At 36.9% G+C, this 17,940-nt stretch overlaps 1 protein-coding gene across 12 annotated transcripts in view; it reads left to right on the top strand.

Moving 5' to 3' along the window:
• The window catches only part of SMG7 (SMG7 nonsense mediated mRNA decay factor), an 82,588-nt gene that overhangs the window by 24,644 nt on the left and 40,004 nt on the right, over positions 1–17,940 (top strand). For 5 of the 12 annotated variants that reach the window (XM_032291644.1, XM_032291641.1, XM_032291642.1 and 2 more), the window contains exon 2: positions 16,587–16,618. In XM_032291644.1, the coding sequence (XP_032147535.1) occupies positions 16,587–16,618 (32 nt within the window). Of the gene's footprint in view, positions 1–2,068; positions 3,488–4,445; positions 4,585–16,586; positions 16,619–17,940 lie in introns of those variants that run through there. The other 7 variants (XM_032291633.1, XM_032291638.1, XM_032291643.1 and 4 more) reach the window with 4 other exon arrangements.

Here is a 17,940-nt window from a genome sequence, read left to right as displayed (position 1 = left end):
GTTATCTTCCTGTTCCAAGTTAGAAAGTTGAACTTTATTTCTCCCTAATCTAAATTTGGATGGAGCTTTACATTTTGTAAAGTACTGTTTCAGCCAGGCACAGTAGCTCATACCTGCAATCCCAGCACTTTCGGAGCCCAAGGTGGGAGGATTGCTTGAGCATAGGAGTTCAAGATCAGTCTGGGCAACACGGCAAAACTCTCTCTCTACCAAAAATACCAAAATTAGCCAGATGTGGTGGCACATGCCTCTCTAGTTGCAGCTACTTGGGTGGCTAAAGCAGGAGCCGAAGCCATGATTGCACCCCTGCACTCCAGCCTGGGCAATAGAGTTAAAACAAACATAGGCATACATGCGTGCATGCATGTGCGTGCATGCACACACACACAGTTTATTTTTCCAAACTAATTTTTGTTCACTGTCATCTGTCAAAGGATATGGTTACACCCTGTTTTCTTTTTCTTTTAAAGCAGCTTTAGGTTTACAGAAAAATGGCAAGGAAGATAACAGAGATTTTTCATATACCCCTTGCTCACACACATGAATAGCCTCCCCTATTATCAACATTCCCCACCAGAGTGGTACATTTGTTACAATTGATGAACTTACATTGACACATCATATTCACCCAAAGTTGATTTTACATCATAGTTCGCTCTTGGTGTTGTACCCTCTGTGGCTTTGGACCAGTGTGAGTATTTTAACTGACCTAAAAATCCTCTCTGCTCTACCTGTTCATCCCCTCTCCTCCCCTCCAGCTGCTGGCAACCACTGATCTTTTTACTACCTCTGTAGCTCTTGCCTTCTCCAGAATGTCAGATGGTTGGACTCCTGTGGTATATAGTCATTTTTTATTGGCTTCTTTCACTTAGTAACATGCATTTAAGTTTCCTTCATTTCTCTTCATGGTTTGATAGCTAAATTCTTTTTAGTGCTAAATAATAATCTGTTGTCTGGATGTACCACAGATTACTTATCCTTTTACCTACTGAAGGATATCTTGGTTACTTCAATAGGTCAATGGATAAATTAGTTTTCAGTGATTATAAATAAAGCTGATATGATGTATGCAGGTTTTAGTGATAATCTGATATGGTATTCATGTGCAGAATGATATGTGCAGGTTTTAGTGATTATAAATAAAGTTGATATGTTCATGTGCAGATTTTTGTATAGACATCAGTTTTCAGCTCAAGTGAATAAATACATAGAGGTCATATGATAAGATTATGTTTAGCTTTGTGAGTAACTTCTGAACTGTCTTCCAAAGTGACCATACCATTTTGCATTCCCAACAGCAGTGAATGAGAGTTCTCAGTGCTCCACATCCTCATTAGCATTTGGTTTTGTAATTGTTCTGGATTTCAGCTATTCTAATAGTGTAGTCGCATATCATTGTTGTTTTAAATTGCATTTCCCTGAGACATTTTATGTGGAGCATCTTTCACATCCTTATTTGCCATCTGTATATCTTTGGTGAGGTGTCTGTTAAGGTTTTGGCACATTTTTTTAATCGAGTTGCTCATTTTCTTATTGTTCAGGAGTTCTTTATATATTTGAGATAACAGTCATTTATGAAATGTGTGTTTTACAAATATTTTCTTCCTGTCTGTGTCTTGTCTTGTGCACTTGACAGCCTGTTTTCTTCATATTAACTCCTCGTACTTTGTCTTGTAATGTTGTCCCTTTGTCAGAGTTAGTTTTTTCATATTATTACCATTTCCAAATAAATTTGGCCTGCTATTACTTACATTAACACTACTTTTTTTTTTTTTTGAGACAGAGTTTCACTCATGTTACCCAGGCTGGAGTGCAATGGCGCGATCTCGGCTCACCGCAACCTCCGCCACCTGGGTTCAGGCAGTTCTCCTGCCTCAGCCTCCTAAGTAGCTGGGATTACAGGCATGCACCACCATGCCCAGCTAATTTTTTGTATTTTTAGTAGAGATGGGGTTTCACCATGTTGACCAGGATGGTCTCGATCTCTTGACCTCGTGATCCACCCGCCTCGGCCTCCCAAAGTGCTGGGATTACAGGCTTGAGCCACCGCGCCCGGCCACATTAACACTACTTTTAATTCTAGTATCTACTCATAATTTTGCTTCATTTTCGTATCCTTCTTGTTTGGAATTCTGTTAACATTTTATCTGTATGTGAAAGCATCTGATTACTCTGTTATGTCTTCCAAGGTAATCTTATCTGACCATTTATATATCAAGATACTAATTTTAATCTATTATTTCAAGAACGTACAGGGGCTGTTGCAAAAAAGGGACGATTCTTAGAAAACGTTGGGTTCATTGCTTTGGAAAGCATTGTTTTGGCATACCTTGTTTAATGTAAAAATTGAGATGAGGGGAAATTGCTTTCCTGTTTATGGCTTAACCTACATTTCTTGTTTCATTCATTTGGGTTGTGAGTTTATGTTCTGTTTGAAGTTTTAGATTTTATGTTTCTGCAGGAATATTTAATGTTCTCTGTATATTATACAGATCCCACTATGATGAAAGCAAAATGTGAATTTCAGAGAGCCAAGTAAATGATTATGCATTTCTCTGATTGACTGTATAAAATGGCAGATTTTCTTAAGGAAAAGTGTGTTATTCCTGGTTCTCAGATGAAAAACCTATCCGATTGTTTTCCTGAAGACTTTTAAAACTATTGTCAGGTTTGAGAAACCTGGAGTTTTTAGGATCTTTACCTTCTATTGAAGTTAGTCCAAATTAACCGAAATTTATTTGAGCAACTTGTATGGCATGCACGATGTTATGCATAATTGAATGGGACAGTCTCTAGTGACGGGAATGTGTAAACAAATAACTTTATTGTAGTACCTTGAGTCCAATAATAGATGTGGGCATTAAGATGCACTGGGAGTAGTCAGCCAAGCCAAGACCTGCTTGTAGGAGTTACTGAGTTTAAAGTACAAGAACGGGTTAACCAGACAAGGTGGAAGGTGGGAGGGCATTCTAGGATGAGTGAAAAGCATGAATAAGGATACTAAGGGGCAAAACAACAAGAAACTAAGAGTAATTCAGGTTTATTGGATCATAAAGTATAAAGTGGACAGCTGTGGGACTTTATATGCTATGCTGAGGAACTTGAGTTTTACCATAAAGTATTTTATCTCATTCTTTTCCACTAAAGTGCTACAAAGTCACAGGGATTAAATACATGCTTTGCAAGTATGGCAGCAAAGTCTGTATAGACCTGCCACATATTTGAAATTTCTCCTAAGACATATTTTATTGTGAAGAATTATGAAAAATGTTCTATTCTAGAGTTGATTAGTATGCATTCTTAAGTTCCTAATTTATAGACTGAGGATAATAATAGCATTTACCTTTTAGGATTGCTGAGAGGAGTAATAACTATAAAATGATAATGACAATAATGGCCAACAGTTTTTGAGGGCTTACTTACCAAGGAACAATCCTAAGTGCTTTACTTCTGTTACCTCATTTAATCCTCAAAACACCTCAATGAGGTAGGTATTTTATTATCTCCATCTTATTTCTAACAAAACTGGGGCCTAGAGAAGGAATTCACCTAAGGTTGCACAGCCAGTAAGTGGCAGAGCTTAGTTTGAACCTAGGCAGTTTGAATATAAGACACTCTTACTATATTATACTCCCATGTTATGAGATCATGCATATAGAATATTTAGCTTTGTATCTGGCATCTAATAATTATAAATGTACGCAATTATCAATAGCAATAATAATAACTTTGTCCAAATTTTTGAGTTAAATTGAAGTCCCAAGAAATTGTGCTGTTTTTCTTGTGGCTTGATTTGCATCTGACATACCATTGGGGTACAGAAAGTGTGACTCCCAAAGCCAGGCTTTTAACCACTGCTGCCTCCTTCCTTGTTGGTCTGTCTCTACACTAGATTTTAAATGCATGGCAGGGACCATATTGATTTTTTTCCATCATTGTACACTTAGTCCTTAACACTGTATCTACAATATAAAAATGACCAAATATTTGTGCAGTAAATGAGAACTGAAAAACCTGACATTTCCGCTGACCTTAGAATTTCAGCATTATTTGTACTACCTATAATTGTGTTTTAATTGCTTTATATATTTTTTTCTTCAGTAAGGAGTTCATCTGCTCCTGTATTCTATAGGGCATTCTCACACTGATCTTAAAAGAGCCCTGCTTAGTAATTGGTATCTGTTTGTCCTGTAGAGATCACTAAGCTTTTGGACAATGAGGAACATTAGAATAACATTTTGGTCAAAGACTAGAATCTGTTAGAAATATATGAGACAGAATTTTTAAATGTTTGTTCTAAGAAACAATAAAAAAAGAAGAGGGCTTTGACATTTTTCCTTTACCTTTCACATTAAGTAATTTCAAATAACGATAAAATAATTTTTTTCATAAGGATTCTCTGTTACTGTGGGTTAACTCATATTTTCCTCCTCTCCTCTATCTAGAATGTCTTAAACCATTCTACCTTATGAGAAATTGGATGTTCTTGCAGATAGTCATTGTGGGAGAAAACGTTTCATTTAAGTCCCAGATGAGGACCGAAAACTTGAAATCAGAGGAGCATCTGAAATCAAGTAATATTAGGTAGGATGAAAATTATAAGGGATTTCTACCTGTTTTTATTCCTTTTGGAGATGTGTATTATTCATATTCTATGAACACTAATAAAATTAGAAACTTCCTGAAGCATTTGATTTTGGCCAAGATCGGGGTGGGGCATGCTAAAGTTTTATTATTTATGTGACTTCATGAGAACTTTGGCATATGTTTACTTTGTCTTGAGCATTTATATCTTGTGGTCCAAGGAAGTTTTTAAAAATTTTACCGAAGTAAATTTAAACAATTTTTATGTTTTATATGAGGTCTCTGAATATTTATGTTAAGCATAGGTACACGTGATTTATACATCATCCTTTAGAATGAAAATTTCTGTTGTTGTTTTTTTATATATACTTAGTAAATCATAGGAGTGCAGGTAGCATCAGCTCACGGTTCTGTATGTCAGCATGGATGCAACCAAGCCTCCCAAGTGCCTTTAGAAACAGGTGTATGATAGTATGCTAGAGAAGCCCACTTGTACATGGTGAATTAGTAACTATTGCTACTGTAGCTTATAATGACAGAATATGCAAAGATGCTTGATCTCAAAGGTGCAGCTTTCAACTGAGAGATGATAGTTACCTCTATGAGTTACTACAAGAGGTATCACAAGAGTGATACCTCTAGACTGGCCATTTCAGAAGATCTTAAATATATTTATGAGCTCTGGGCTTTGGAACCAGATTACAAGGTTGGAACCCATACTCTGCCATTTCCTAGGTATGTGACCTTGGGCAAATTATTTAACCACTCTGTGCCTCTATTTCCTCATCAGCAAAATGGCTTACTTATTATTATTACTTACCTGATAGGATTGTTGTGAGAATCAAAGATTTAGTAATATAAGAAAGCTAAAGCCTGGCAAATAATAAGTGATTAAACTACATTATTATTTGACTACTGGTTAATTCTTAACAGATAGGTTTAGTCTGTTATCAGTTAGTGTGGCATTTCTATAATTTATAGTTGGCTTAATATATCAGGTCCGCTTTAAAAAATGTATTTGTTAAATAATGTAATCAGAACTAATGTTTGGAGAGAAACAAGAAAAAGAAAACATCGTGATTCAATTATTTTGTGATTTTTATGTGTCTGCCTCTGGTTTTATTTTCTATTTATACTAAGAACATAGGGCCGGGCGCGGTGGCTCAAGCCTGTAATCCCAGCACTTTGGGAGGCCGAGGTGGGTGGATCACGAGGTCAAGAGATCGAGACCATCCTGGTCAACATGGTGAAACCCCGTCTCTACTAAAAATACAAAAAAAATTAGCTGGGCATGGTGGCGCGTGCCTGTAGTCCCAGCTGCTCAGGAGGCTGAGGCAGGAGAATTGCCTGAACCCAGGAGGCGGAGGTTGCGGTGAGCCGAGATCGCGCCATTGCACTCCAGCCTGGGTAACAAGAGCGAAACTCCGTCTCAAAAAAAAAAAAAAAAAAAAAAAAAAAAGAACATAGTCTTCATGACATCTCAACTGTTATCTTTCTTTTGTCACTTGTGGTGGTAGAGGACCTAGGGTTTTTTTTTTTTAACCACAACTTTGAAATGTCTTTTTCAACCTGATGTGCCCCTTTAAAATGTATCTCATGAAGCTGCGAGGAAAGGGAGGGACACCTGACTAGCCAGTCAGTAACCAAATTAGCAAAAGTAATTTGGTGGTCATTGAACTATTGATGTCATAATCAGATTACTCCTCCTTATTCAAATGATCACTTAGGTTCTTTTATGTAATTTACTTGTCTTATTAATTCCTCATAGCAATTTTGAAAAGTAGTTCCTATCCTCGTTTTATGGATGAGGAAACAGTCTTCTTAGAAAGAAGCTCTAAGATAGCACAACTAATGTGTAGGAAAGCCCAAATTCAGACCTAAGTCTTTTTTGCCTTATATTATTTTCCATTACATAAAACTGCCTCCTGTATGGTTCATATTTTATTACTCAGTAATTCAGCAAATTCAACAATTCTTAGTGAATAGCTGCCACGGGCAAGACTTATTCTAGGTGTTATGGATACAGCCCTTATCTTTTCCAGCACCCCTGGTGGCTCTTCTTTTTAGTTGTATTCTAGCTATATGTCTATCCTTGCACTCAACTTTATTGTATTGAAATTATGTACATGTCTTTATCATTTTGACTATTTAGAGTAAAAAAATTTTTACTTATTTTAATTTGTACTTGCTAGTAATATTTCCTTTTTTTGAAATACAGCTAGGATTACAGGTGCCCCGCCACCATGCCTAGTTAATTTTTATATTTTTAGTAGAGACAGGGTTTCATCACATTGACCAGGCTGGTCTCAAACTCCTGACCTCCAGTGATCTGCCCGCCTCAGCCTCCCAAAGTGCTGGGATTACAGGCATGAACCATTGCACCCCGCCAATATGTTTTCGTATTTTTCCATTTTGTTGAATCTACATAGCTCTTAACACTTTCTCTGCATTCTTTTCTTTATCATTTTCTAATTATCTCAAATATTTACTATTCTCCTAGCTGATCCCCCCTCCCTTACTTTCAGACACTGATCAAATCTACTTTGTCTCTGAAATTATGGAAATACAACTGTAAATTCTCTTGACATCTCCCTATCCCCAGTATTTCCTAATTCTAACACATTTCTATTTAACCTTACCTCGTTTTAATTTTACCCTGACTCTTTTTCAAGGCCAGTCCTCTTCCTGTCTTAGTAATATTATTATTATTTCCTTCTATCTCTTTCAGAACAGTGCTGTCAGTTTTATTTTCTCCTATATCTTCAACCTATTCATTTCTCCCAGCTCCTTTTCTTTACTGTAAATACACCCAAGTGTCTCCCATTGAGGAAAAAAAAAAAAAAAAAAAAAGGGAAGAAACTTCTGTTTAGCCATGGCCCCGTTCTCTTTCTCTTCACAGCCCAGCATCCTAAAAATTGACATAAACTTCTTCTTCTTTGTTCCTCAACCTACTGCATCCTGTTATTATCTTTTTTCTGCCAATGCTATCATTGACTCCTATTTCACCAAATCCAAGACTCTTTCCAGTCCTTATTTATCTAATAGTACTTTTCTGCTGCCTGTGATATTGATGACTACTCTTCTTTTTTATTTTCTTATTTTCCATACTCTACTCTTCTCTGGCTGTCATGCTATTCCCCAGTTTCTTCTTGGTATTCTTCATAGAGTGTCTTTCATCTGCCTTTTAAAAATGAAAACAGAGAGCTAGCTCCACCCTTCTGAGTTTCTGGTCAATTACATTTACTCTCATGGTTTTAACTGCCATCAGTATACTGATCACACATCAGTTCTGTATCCCTAGTCTCAAGTCGCCCCTGTGCTTGATACTTACCTCTAAATGCCTGCTTACGCATTCATTAATTCAACAAATTGAACACATTTTTAGTGAACAGCTGCCACAGCCAAGGCATTATTCTAGGTGTTATGAATATAGCCCTGAACACTTCTCTTTTTCTGCATTCTCCACCTTGTCATATACCCAGCAGACCAAGCTAACAATCTGGGAGTGACAGTCTCTTTCCTCTGCTTTGTATTCTCCTTTCTGTTGGCTTAACTTACCAGGTATTTCTTGAATCTGGGTTTTTCCATTCATCCTTATTACCACTTCCTTACTTCCAGTCTTAAATCTATAGTAATCTTTTTAAAATGTAAATATAACAATGCTATGCTCTTGCTTTAAATTCAGCAGTGGTTTCCTATTAAAGAACAGAATCCGAACTCCAAGGCATGCCATCCAAGGCCTCTTAAAATTTGCTATCTGCCTGAATTCTTCAGCTGCATTATAAGTGGCTTTCTATCTTGCGTTTGATGCTCACTCACTAGTTTAGCTTTGCTTTTTATTGTTGTGTTAATTCTTCTGCTTGGAAGAATAACTCCTTCTCATCCTTTGAAATTCTTACACCTGGCCGAGCGTGGTGACTCATGCCTGTAATCACAGCACTTTGGGAGGCCGAGGCAGGCGGATTGCCTGAGGTTGGGAGTTTGAAACCAACCTTACCAACATGGAGAAACCCATCTCTACTAGGAATACAAAATTAGCCAGGCATGGTGGTGCATACCTGTAATCCCAGCTACTTGGGAGGCTGAGGCAGGAGAATCGCTTGAACCCAGGAGGTGGAGGTTGTGGTGAGCCAAGATTGTGCCATTGCACTCTAGCCTGGGCAACAAGAGTGAAACTCCATCTTAAAAAAGAAAAAAAATCAAACCAATGTTGGTCCTTAATAAAAATAGATACACATTTTCAAGGAATATAAATTATGGAGTGAATATTATAGTGTAGAGTATTGGAATGTCAGGAGATTTAAAAATGCATCATGAGCCATAAAGTGCCATAAAGAGAAAGCGAATTAGTATTTTTATTAACATGTGCAAGAAAAGCTCCTTTAGGAGCAACATCTTCTCTAAATTCTCTTTTCTAAATGAAATTCAACAGCAGAACAATGTGATTTGTTTTTCTCTGATGAATACTATGAGACTTGATGATGTATGTGTTAGCCGTAGATTGTGTGTGTGTGTGTGTGTGTGTGTGTGTGTGTGTGTACATGCATGTGCGCACATTAAGTGCATACTTACCTTATGTCTGGCCAATTATTCAGCATAAATAATTATGATTAGGTTATTGTGTTCATGGTTACGATTGATAAATTCTGTTATTATCCCAAGTATTCCTTAGAACTCTATGAAATGACTGAACAAATTAACTTGTGGCTTTCGCTTAAATTTCTTTAAAAAACAAAAACAAAAAATACTCCCAGCGTGTTCTCCCAAAATAAAAGAGAGTGATTCACTTTTCCTCAGCAGCTGTGAGTTTAGAAGATGGTGACTTATATTCTTGAATTCTGCTCAGAGGGGGTCAGGAGTTCAGGCAGAAGGAAATCTCCCATTTTATGTGCCCTGATTTGGAAATATCTTACATTTTTAAACCATGAATCTTAGACTATATATTCTTTCTTTTCTTCCTTTTCTTTCTTTCTTTTCTTTCTTTTCTTTTTTCTTTCTTTTCTTTTTCTTTCTTTCTTTTTTTTCTTTCTTTCTTTCTTTTCTTTCTTTCTTTTCGTAGACGGAGTCTCACTCTATTGCGTAGGCTCTGTTGCCTAGTGCAGTGGTGTGATATTGGCTCACTGCAACCTCTGCCTCCCAGGTTCCAGTGATTCTCCTGCCACAGCCTCCAGAGTAGCTGGGACTAACAGGCATGGGCCACCATGCCAGGCTATAGAGTCAGGGTTTCACCATGTTGGCCAGGCTGGTCTCGAATTCATGACCTCAGGTGTTCTGCCCACCTCAGCCTCCTAAAGTGCCAGGATAACAGGTGTGAGCCAACACACCCATCCGTTAGACTATATATTCTTAAAAGAGATTATCCTGTGTTTGTTACCTAGCATTGTTGCAGAAGTGCTATATATAATCAAGATATTTGTTAAGATAACCCAATTTTTAGTATTTTCCTCTAGTAACATTACTTGAAAAATGATCATAAAATGGTTAAGTATTGAAAGCCCCAGTTCTATAGACTGTTGCTATCAAACATTTCAAATTTTTTTCAAATTTCTATACTCTTATAGAAAAGAGGAACTATTATAATATATAATATAAAATGATGGTTAGGAGTTATACTCTGCAGTTTTTTTGGTATTTTGTTTTTTGTTTTTTGGTTTTTTTTGAGACAGAGTTTTGCTCTTGTTGCCCAGGCTGGAATGCAGTGGTATGATCTCGGTTTACCACTACCTCTGCCTCCCGGGTTCAAGCAGTTCTCCTGCCTCAGCCTCCCGAGTAGCTAGGATTACAGGCATGTGCCACCATGGCAGGCTAATTTTGTATTTTCATTAGAGATGGGGTTTCTCCATGTTGGTCAGGCTGGTCTCGAACTCCCGACCTCAGGTGATCCACCCGCTTTGGCCTCCCAGAGTGCTGGGATTACAGGCGTGAGCCACCATGCCTGGCCTGGAGCCGTATTTACTATGCTACGTCTACTACTTAGTATAATCTTGACTAATGATATTACTTAACCTCTGTCTCCCTGAGTTTCTTGAGCTATAAAGTGAGGACAGTAATAGTACATAGTGTGAATTAAATAATTTATTTAATGCTCTTAGAACAATGTCTGGCAATAGTAAATGCTATATATAATGTTAGCTTCACCTTTAGGTACTATAGTATCTATATATACATTCTAATGTATCTAATACCTATACTGTAGTACCTATAATATAATATATAGTACTGAGTGCTTAGAATGCATTAAATGTATTTATAGATTTTGATTATTCCAATAGTATTTATTGTTTCGGTTTATTAGCTTCCAGCATTTGGCTGTCACTCAGTGTTCCATATTTTATTCAACCTTTTAATGACTTTTTCTTTTTTTATTGCTTGATAGAATTGCTTAATTTCTCCTATTATTTAATAACTAAGACAATATATTTTGATAGCTATATATATATATATATATATTTTTTTTTTTTTTTTTTTGAGACGGAGTTTCGCTCTTGTTCCGCAGGCTGGAGTGCAATGGCGCGATCTCGGCTCACCGCAACCTCCGCCTCCTGGGTCCCGGCAATTCTCCTGCCTCAGCCTCCTGAGTAGCTGGGATTACAGGCATGCGCCACCATGCCCAGCTAATTTTTGTATTTTTAGTAGAGACGGGGTTCCACAATGTTGACCAGGATGGTCTCGATCTCTTGACCTCGTGATCCACCCACCTCGGCCTCCCAAAGTGCTGGGATTACAGGCGTGAGCCACCGCACCCGGCCTGATAGCTATATTTAATAGTGTTATTATTGAAAGCATGGTGATTTTAATTCTTGGTTCATTCATTTTTTTCATTAATTCCTTCAGCTTAAAGAATTAAAACAAATTCATGTTGCCATACCCTCTACCAAGAGAAAGTATTTTAAAATTCTTGCCTTTTGTATAAGCATTGACTGTAAACTGTAATGTTAATTCATTAATGTTCTCTATAACAAATCCATAGAACAATTGAGATATAGTATTATTTTTTTCTTCTTTGGAGACAAAGTCTTACTCCATTGCCCAGGTTGCAATGCAGTGTCACGATCATGGCTCACTGCAGCCTCAGAACGTGTAGGCTCAAGCAGTCCTCCCACCTATCCACCTCAGGCTCATGAGTAGCTGGGACTGCGAGTACACACCACTACACCAGCTAATTTTTAATTTTTTTGTGGAGGTGAAGTCTTCCTATGTGTCCACGATGGTCTGGATCTCCTGGCTCCAGTGATCCTCCTGCCTCAGCCTCTTAAAGTACTGGGATTACAGGCATGAGCCACCATGCCTGGGCTGTATTTTTTTCTTTATAAAGTAAAATAATGATATAGCCAATTTTGTGCAATCTATGAAAACGTTTATATTAGGTTACATATCCATTGATTTGATTTCTCATATATTGTACACTGTTTTTTAAAAGGAAAGCTAATAATTGCTTAGGAGTAGGAAGATAGAAATCCCTCTTCTTACGAGGCAGTAACTCTTAGCTTAACCCTCCCGCCTGTCTAAATGGGTATTTGGGGGTTACAGAAAAAAAGTTAGTGGATAATATCATATAAACCAAACTTTGTTTTAAAGAGTTTGCCAGTTGATTATATCAAAAACATAGCATGGCCTGCAAGTACTGTTTCTAATTGTATGAGACTGTATTTTTTAAGATTGTCCTCTTGGTGACAAGATTAAGATATTAACTAATAAAAGCAAACTTTTACTCTGAAGACATTATTGTTGATGGTTCCTCATAACCATAAATTGTTTTGGGAACTTAAAGACATTTTATTTCTCATTCTTTTCATAGGAGATGGCAAACTTTTTCTGTTAAAGGATCAGATAGTAAATATTTTAGGCTTGGTGGACCATGTGTGGTTGTTGTCTCAACTCTCTCTTTTTTTTTTTTAAGAGACGGGGTTTCTACGTGTTGGTCAGGCTGGTCTCGAACTCTCGACCTCAGGTGATCCACCTGCCTCGGCCTCCCAAAGTGCTGGGATTACAGGCGTGAGCCACTGTGCCTGGCCTCAACTCTTTAACTCTGCTTTGGTAGCTGAAAACAGCCATAGACAACATGTAAATGAATGTGTGTGGCTGTGTTCCAGTAAAACTGTCTTCACAGAAATAGATCCAAGGGAAAGGGAATTTCATTCACAAGCTGACCACCACATTCAAGTATAAAATTTATTTCTTGTGGTCTTTTTGATAAAAATTTCAGATATAATCTATTTCCTTTGTGAACAGATCTTTTAATTTAGGCTAATTGACTGCAATGCCAATGTTCCTAAATAAGCCCACATTAGCTTTTTATGTCATATCATTTTGTTATTCTACTTTAAAATCAGTAGAAATAACTTGGGTTTTGTGGAGTCATTTAAGAACAAAATTTGTACCTAATTGTTCCTGACTACTTTGTGACTGGAAGAATTATTTTATATCTCAGAGCTTCAATGTTTTCATTTATAAAACAGGAATAATCATAGCTATCCCATAGAGTTGTTATATTTTCTATTTAGCTATCTTTATCAATTCAATTTAGCAAGGTTATTTTAGTCATTACCTTGTACTTCTTTCAGAACCTAGGAAAGAACTGCACAGAAATGAGCACATCTACCCTTGTCATACTGAAGAATCAAAGCTGGATTTCAAAATGTTTTAATGTTTCTGTCAGATAGTTTTTGTGACATTTTTATATTTCTGTTAGTGCTTGACTTTTTAGTTTTACAGTTTTTCTTGGACAGATTATAGCATGCTAAAAATATGGAATAAAATTTTAGATCATTGTTTATCAATGGAAGCCTGCTCCAGAATCTGCAAGAACTATAGTTCATCACCTGACAGCTTGTAAGAAGCAGATTATTTGTAAATTACGTTCCTATTATATACTCCATATAATCTTTGACTGGGAGTTGGTAACATCATTAGGTGGATGATAGTATATTGAAATGTTGCTTGTTCATCTTTATAAGACAAATCATGTTTGGAATGAGAAAACAACCTTTAGATGCATGATCCTAAGTATATATCCTGTATATACTTGAGTGTGAATTTTTAGCCAACAAAGGGGTAAGCATAGTAAAATATATCCTTTGTAACTTTGCAGCTCAGGGACAAAATGAAAGATCATTCATTGAATCTCGTAAAGGTACCTAATTAACCCTGGCTTCCTCAGTATAGGGTTTAAAAATTCTATTCTCCAATAGAATTTTTCAGGGGAGGAGGGATAGTTGTGACATTGGTAGGATAAGGGTATATGGTATGCTTTATTAACTGTATAATCTTAAATTTTAAAGGCATTAGTCAACAGCTTTGCAAATGTGTATGTATTTTAATGGGAAAAGTTAACATCTGAAGTTAAGAGCGAAGCCAGGCTATATGGGTAATGGAATTTGGTGTGATGTTACATTTTATGACTAAGTGTAGCTATTCGTTTAGTATTGTTCATTTATTTGCTAGTTTTCATATAGGACTTGTGGTTACCTTCCTTAGCACCGTATTGTGATTCTGTTGTTTGAAAGCTTAACTTTAAAAAAAAAAAAAAGGTGTAAATATCTTTTAAAGGCTAGGAGAATGAAAAGGTTTGTTTTACATTTTAATGAAACTTAAATTTATTTTATATTTTTTTCTTTTTTTGAGACGGAGTTTCACTCTTGTTACCCAGGCTGTAGTGCAATGGCATGATCTCGGCTCACTGCAACCTCCACCTCCTGGGTTCAAGCAGTTCTCCCGCCTCAGCCTCCTGAGTAGCTGGACTACATGTGCCACCATGCCCAGCTAATTTTTTTTAGTATTTTTGGTAGAGACGGGGTTTCACCATGTTGACCAGGATGGTTTCGATCTCTTGACCTTGTGATCCACCCACCTCAGCCTCCCAAAGTGCTGGGATTATAGGCGTGAGCCACCGCGCCTGGCCGAAACTTAAATTTATTAGGTTGGTGCAAAGGTAATTTTGGGTTTTGCCATGTTAAATGGCAGAGTTGAAGAGTTGAGACTATCACACGTGGCCCACCAATTGTAAAATACTTACTATCTGATCCTTTAACAGAAAACAAAGCCATGTGAAATGGCAAACACCATGACTACTTTTGCACCAACCTAATACAGTTGACATTAAATACTTAATAAATTATATAAAACATTATTTACAATAAAAATTTGAAAACCTTAATATTCTCCAGCTTTCATGTTAAAAGTTTACTTTTTAAAATGGCAGTCTCAGCCCAGGATGGTGGCATGTGCCTGTAAGCCCAGCTACTTGGCAGGCTGAGGCAGGAGGATCTCTTGAGCCCAGGAGTTGAAGCCCATCTTGGGCAACATAGCAAGGCCCAGTCTCTCCAAAAAAAATAAAAATAAAAACAACAACTTGCTTTTAAGTTTACGTACCTACCTCCTTAAATAGAGTATATGAGCCTGATTTGTACTTTTTCTCTTATTAAAAATATTTATTGTCTGTTGTGTGCATGGTGCTGTGCTAGTAGACAAGGAATTATGATGAGCATTCTTAAAATCTGTAATATGAAGAAAAACTACAAGTGCTGTGAGAGCATAAAATAGGAATATCCTTAATCTAGATGGAGTTCAGGTTGGGCTTTCTGAAGCAGTAATGTTCTGACTGAGATAAAGATGAGTGGTAATTAAGCAAAGGGAGAATAGGTGTTGCTAGCATAGAGAGTCTTTTTCAAAGACCCCTAATGTGAAAGAAGCAGGGGTATACTGGAGAAACTAGAAGTCCAGTCCAGAAGTCCAGGAATGAGCATGAGATCAAGGAGTGAAGGGTAGTGGAAGTAGAGTTCAGAGACCGTCAAATATTTTGGGACAGTTTAGATTTTGTTCTTTACCCTCAGAGTCGTGGAAAGTCATTAAAATGTTTTAAAGAGACAGTTGCTAGATCAGATTTGCATTTTTAAAAGATCTTCTGACAGCTGTTGGGAGAACAGAATGAAATGGGGCAAGAATGAAGTGTAGAAAACAAAGCCAAGGGATGGTTCTTGAATGAGAGTGGCTGAAGAAGAAATGAAAGGAAATCAACAGATTCAAGATATATTTAGTAGATAACACTTTTTGGAGTTGATAGATGTTAGGGGTTTAGGAGAAAGTTGTCATGGAGGACTTCCAGGTTTCTGCTTTCCACAACTGGAAAGCTATGATGCATTTGTTAAGATGAGAAAACATTAGAACTAGAGATAGGCGATGGGGATGGGTCTTGAGTTCAGTTTTGGACCTCTTGAGCACAGGCATTGAAGAATTTGAAAGGGAAAAGAGGCAGCAGCTAGAGGGAAAAATGGGGCAGAAGGTTTTTAAAATATGTGAGGTACTTGGACATGTTAAAATGCTGAAGAGAAGGAAGGATTCAGATGAATGAGAGGTGTCTCAAAATTATTGAAAGGGGAGGGGTAAATCAAAGGAATAGTCGGTCCTTAAGAAGGGTTAGCAAGAACATACCTAAGCGGAATTATTGGTCTCAAATGAGAGGAGCAGTACCTCTAGTGTTTTAACAAGAAAAAGTAAGAAGTAAGCTGTATAAATGTAGTACATATTTAGTAGGTGGGAATTGTTTTGTTTTCCTTGAGGTATGGAACTGTCATTTGGGGATGTGGAAAGGGCATAGAATCCGTAGCTTGAGAAGAGAAGAAATTTGAAATAGTTTTGGTGACTAGTGAATTGAGAAATGTAGTAAGGTTTTTTGGCAGCATTGAGAGAATTTTTTAAAATTTAATGAGTATCATTTAATATTAAGTAAATCACATTTGAAGGAAAACAGCAAGACAGTGGACTCTGCTTAGCAGAAGAGATCACTAAGGGTCCTTAAACTTTTAAGTATTGGCATTAATTTGCCAAGACCTTGTGCTACCCTGATGTTCAAGCAGGGATAATGTTTACAGTGCCACAGATATAGCTGCTGTATACCCTTATTGTAGTGTATGCTTTCACCTAACTTTTAGTGTTATTGATATTAGCTAGGTATCATTTGTTTCTAACTGATATTCTTTTTTTTTTTTTTTTTTTCTATCTAGGCAGGCAGAAGTCCTGAAGGCTGACATGACAGGTATTGGCTTATTTCTTTTTCACAACATATTTTGTACATTAAATTAATGGAAGGATATCCTCTTTCTTCTATTACTCACAGCACTAAATTCTGTCCTAGTTGCCAGAAGGGATGATAATTTACTGTCTGCTTTAAATATTTATTGTTTTTATAGTTTGAATTCTTGCTTAAATAATTGTTGAGAATTGCATATAATATTAATACATGGCATACTGAATTGAATGTTACCTAATTTGGTTTATATAATCACTTAATTTTTAATGAAACTTTTTATTATTATTTTAATTTTCTTTCCCTTCTCAGATGTTATGAGGAAACTTTTTATTAATGATTTAAGATATACAGAAAAAATAACATACCCCATATAAGCCAAAATATCTTATAGTATTAGGCTAATATCTTTCTGGGAAAATGTTCTTTTCCTATTTATAATTAACTAAACCTTCAGAAAAAATATTTACAGAAAAATTCTTTTGAAAGTCCTTGAAATTGAGGGAGCTATCTTACTGCCTTTCTGCTCTCCCATATTTTTGTTGCTTTGAATAATGGCTGAGGTCTTTTAGAAGAATAACTGCCAGACTTAGCCATTGAAAGGAGTAAATGAGGCACAGTGGCATGGTGGCTCATGCCTGTAATCGTAGCGCTTCTGGAGGCCGAGGTGGGTGGATAACCTGAGGTCAAGAGTTTGAGACCAGCCTGGCCAATGTGGTGAAACCCTGTCTCTTAAAAATACAAAAATTAGCTGGGCATGGCGACATGCACCTGTAATTCCAGCTACTCCGGAGGCTGAGGCAGTAGAATCGATAGAACCAGGAAGTGTGGGTTGCAGTGAGCCAAGATCGTGCCACTACATTCCAGCCTGGGTGACAGACCAAGACTCCATCTCAAAAAAAAAAAAAAAAAAAAAAAGTAAATACAAAATTGGAAAATACATTTGAATAACTATGTAGTGATCAATATGCCCTCCGTAACAGCATTTGCCATCCTATAATGTAAGAGGAATATGTACTAGTGAATCTTACTCTAATTTTTGAAGAATTTAGTTCTGCAGTGAAATTCACAAAAAAAGAATTAAACAGCATACCTGCTAAGATTTACAAAGAGGAAAAGGACTATTGAAATGTCTTTTTCTCAACTCTAGAGTCTCTTAGGCTAATGTCCTAAGAGTTCATGGGTAATCTCATGTCACCTTGTTCAAGGAAAAGGGGGGAGGGCGGAGTGAATAGCTTATATATTTACTCATAACACCTCAGTTCTTCCCATTGTTAACAGATTGTCATCATCTGTATTGTGTATGTCAGTGTCAGCTCAGAGCTACTGTA

The sequence above is a fragment of the Sapajus apella genome, unplaced genomic scaffold, assembly GCF_009761245.1.
Source record: "Sapajus apella isolate SASKATOON/1434 unplaced genomic scaffold, GSC_monkey_1.0 scaffold25, whole genome shotgun sequence".
Lineage (NCBI taxonomy): Eukaryota > Metazoa > Chordata > Mammalia > Primates > Cebidae > Sapajus > Sapajus apella.
Note: the sequence above shows the minus strand (reverse complement) of the source record. Positions and strands in the feature narration are given on the sequence as shown.